At 36.4% G+C, this 4,321-nt stretch overlaps 1 protein-coding gene across 1 annotated transcript; it reads left to right on the forward strand.

The window, feature by feature from the left end:
- Nucleotides 1-1,463: 1,463 nt before the first annotated feature.
- LOC127693987 (olfactory receptor 1468-like) lies at nucleotides 1,464-2,396 on the forward strand. Its single transcript, XM_052195325.1, has one exon. The coding sequence runs from the start codon at nucleotides 1,464-1,466 to the stop codon at nucleotides 2,394-2,396; it is 933 nt and encodes a 310-aa protein (XP_052051285.1).
- The last annotated feature ends 1,925 nt before the right edge of the window (nucleotides 2,397-4,321 follow it).

A 4,321-nucleotide genomic window follows, 5' to 3' on the forward strand; every position in this document is an offset into this window, starting at 1 on the left:
ATCTGATTTATAGTCATCAGTATTACTCAGGAATGAGAGAAATAATTAACTCTAACGTTGCAGAAATAAAACATTAGAACTCTAACAATTATCATAGAGTTTAAAATTTAGTGCTAACTGTTAAAGTCTGTCTATGTACATGTGAATTTTTTTACTTTTGAAGTTAAATAAATCTTTATCAGTTTGAGCAGTAAGTAATAAATATTCCCTGGCCAACTTAATGCATCATGGCAGGTTTGGGCCCTCTGTAAACAATGTAAACAACCAAACAAAATGAAGGCATATATAACCTTTCCTGCATAAAGTTTACAATTGATGGGAATATAGAGTAAAGTAGTGATCAAATATTAAATGATTGGAATGATATGTATAGGATGCTAAGGAGCATGGCTGAATATCTCCGTATGTGAGAACAATAAATTTAGTTGAGTATATGGTAAGTAATATCACTTGACATATGAGTGAGGATTAATCAGATGAAGGGAAACTGAGGGAAATAAATGATAGGTTAGAGGAGGAGCAACTATAACCTGTGGGAGATGAAGAATCTTAACCCTAGCATTGATGAAAAGAGAAATGCAAATGTCACTGTGAGTTTATATGGGATGTACCCCTGGCACATATGAGATAATAAAACAGCATTTATGTCCTTAGTAGGAGCACTGTCCTTATCCTCAGAGCAACAATGGTAATTGTAATTCAGAAAAGGTATGAAGGAATCACTCTGTTAGAATGACACAGTGTAAATGAAATAGGAAAAGAATGGAGGATAGATTCTTCATAGTGTAGAGCGTGTAAGAAAAATATGAGTGGATCTACATTCAAAGATTTCTGACTGAAGCCTGATTGTTTTAACTATACTGTGTGAGACTGAAAAGGGAAGAGATTGAGGGAGAAATTCTTTGAGAGACAATAAAATGAAGACATGAACTTCACTTGGGGTTTTGAGATTAGACTGCCTTTTATACATGCAATGGAAAGAAGATGATTAATTAATAGTAAGTTACAGAGATGTGCATGTATGATATTGAAATGGTATTCTAATGCATTGGCATATGAGATGTTTTCATAAAATTTACATAAAATTATGATGATAAAATTTAAGTACATTCTTTAGGAACATCAATGTACAAAATAATATAGAGAAAATGGCAAATCAACAAACAACATTGACCCAGGATGAAACATAGCAGGAGAGAGGAGATTAATTCATTTTGTATCTCAGTAGAAACAGCATAGAAATGTCTAGGAAAGGGGAGAAATATAAATCAATCTCTTAAAGAAAAGTTGACAAAAATCATTAATGTAATGATTACAGACATTTGCAGCTTTGAGATTATAACCAATCGGATTGGTAGACCAACTGCTATAAAATATATTACTTGGGTATGAATTAATTTTTTAATTAGAGTTACAGTTATCCTGATATTTTTTCATTAGGATACTGGAGAATAAGAACGATAATGAACAACAAAACTGTCATCTCCCAGTTTCTCCTCCTGGGCTTCCCCATCCCCCCAGAGCACCAGCACCTGTTCTACGCCCTGTTCTTGACCATGTACCTCACCACTGTTCTGGGGAACCTCATCATCATCATCCTCATTCATCTGGACTCCCATCTTCACACACCCATGTACTTGTTTCTCAGCAACTTGTCCTTCTCTGATCTCTGCTTTTCCTCTGTCACAATGCCCAAGTTGCTGCAGAACATGCAGAGCCGGGACCCATCCATCACCTATGCAGGATGCCTGACACAAATGTACTTTTTCATGGTGTTTGCAAACCTGGAGAACTTTCTTCTTATGGTCATGGCTTATGACCGCTATGTAGCCATATGTTTCCCCCTTCATTATAGCAGCATCATGAGTCCCATTCTCTGTATTTGTCTGGTGTTTATGTCCTGGGTACTTACCATGCTGAATTCCATGTTGCATACTCTACTTGTTGTTAAATTGTCATTCTGTGAGGACAATGTCATCCCTCACTTTTTCTGTGATGTATCTGCACTGCTCAAGTTGGCCTGCTCTGACATTTTTATTAATGAGCTAATGATATTTATCATGGGAGGACTCATTATTGTCATCCCATTCTTACTTATTGTTATGTCCTATGTAAGGATTTTCATCTCCATTCTCAAGGCCTCGTCTACCCAAGGCATCCACAAGGTCTTCTCCACCTGTGGTTCTCATCTGTCTGTGGTGTCACTGTTCTATGGAACAATTATTGGTCTCTACTTATGTCCATCAGCTAATAACTCAACTGTGAAGGAGACTGTCATGGCCATGATGTACACAGTGGTGACTCCCATGCTGAACCCCTTCATCTACAGCCTGAGGAACAGAGACATGAAAGAGGCCCTGATCAGAGTCCTTTGCAAAAAGAAAATCTCTTTATAATGACAACACTGGTATTTATACTTAAATTTATCTTGTAATTATATTAATATTAATATTACACAATATATCCCTATAATGGGACATAACACATAATATTTGTATCTATCAAAGGGTGTTTTACAAAGTAGCTCAGTTAGGGGAAGTGACCTTAGTGGCCCAGCAATTCCATCCTCTGCCTTGCATAGGTTATTATAGAAAAACATTAGGTAACAGGCTCTGTTGTATCAGGATTCCATTTCTTACATTCTATTTCTTAATTGAGAAAGGATTTTTCTCACATACAATACAAACCAACCATGCTCCACTATTCCTAGCCACCCCAACTTCCATTTTCCAAATATCAAATTCTTCTCCATTTCTACTTTAGAAAAGAACAGGTCTCCAAGAGACAACAGCCAAACTTGACAAAACAAGATACAGTAATACAAGGTAAAAGCCTTTATATTAATCTGGACACAGGAACTCAAATAGGAGAAAAGGAATCTCAAGAGCAGGAAAAGGAGTCAAAGATCAATATACTGTTCAGAGTTCACAAAAATAACAAGATGAAGGCACTAACCTATATCTAAAGACCCTGATGCAGACCCATACAAACACCATGCCTTCATTTCAATTTCTGTAAGCCCATATGAGCTTGCTTAGTTGATATGATGGGCCATGATCCCATAGTGTCATCAACACCCTCTGATTCTATGATCTTTCTTCCCCCTCTTCCATGGGTTTCCCTTATCTCTGAGGGATGGGATCAAATGCAGATATCTAATTTACACACAATTTCTTTGCATAATCTCTGGCTGTATATCTCTGCAACCATTCCAATCTGCTGTTGAGAACATTGCCTGACTATAAAGATGGCCAGTTTAGACTCTGTAGCTTCCATCACTAGAGTCCTCACTAGGGTCACCATTAGAGATTCCAGGAAGTTTCCAGTGCACTAGAGTTCTATAGGTTCCCTTAAATGCCCCCTCAATTACAGCTGTCTTTCCCTGTACTCTCTCCTCTCACTCCTCCCCTGCTACCAAACCCCTCCCACTTCTCTCTCCTTTGTCCACAGTCCACTCTCATCTTAATCAATCTATTCTATTTCATAGACAAACAATTCAAACTCAATAGTATTTCCCAAAGATTTTTTTCATACTGCTTTGTCTGAGCCTTTTTTACCTTATTAAACTTTTTTCTTATATATTTTCTTCTGATTGTGTTTCTTTGGGTGTGAGCTTCATGCAAGTTAATGTGCTTCTTGTACTTTAGCTTTAGCTTTCTTTTTTAAACTTTTCTGTTTCTTTTCTAATAAGAAAGAGAATGAAAGCATGGACTTAAATGTGTGAGGAGTATCTAGAAAGAGAAAGAGAGAAAATAAAAATCAGGATATGAATAAACTATTTTTCAATAAAAATGAATAGCTACAATGTGAGAAACTAAAGTTTTAGTTGCATACAATGTGAAATTTTAAGCCCACAATCAATTTGTACACAATAAATCTTGTTAGAATTGTGTTTTCATTCTGTTGACCACTGAGACTAGCATTTGAAGAGATGAAATCTTGACAAAATTAAACCTCGTAGTCCAGGAAAATGGTATATTGATACCATTTTCCATTTATGAAAATATAGGTTTTACACACAATGTAGTAATTAATGAAAAGCATTCACATCTATGTTTCCTGCCTGTGGATGCAATATGACCAGTTGACTGGTAGTCCCACAAAGCATGCCTTCCTGCAGTGGTGGACCTGAACATTCAAAGCACAAGTCAAAACAAATGCTTACCTTAGCAGCTTCATATGAGTATATAGTGCATTTTAGTGACTTTCTTCCTGATTCTTCTTTGACAAAGATTTCAACTTCACCTACCTCTACTCAACTGCAGTCATTAAATCAGAAAAGGACAGTATTAAATGGAAATTGCCCAATCTTAATAGTACT

This window comes from Apodemus sylvaticus, chromosome 10 (assembly GCF_947179515.1).
Source record: "Apodemus sylvaticus chromosome 10, mApoSyl1.1, whole genome shotgun sequence".
NCBI classification, from domain to species: domain Eukaryota; kingdom Metazoa; phylum Chordata; class Mammalia; order Rodentia; family Muridae; genus Apodemus; species Apodemus sylvaticus.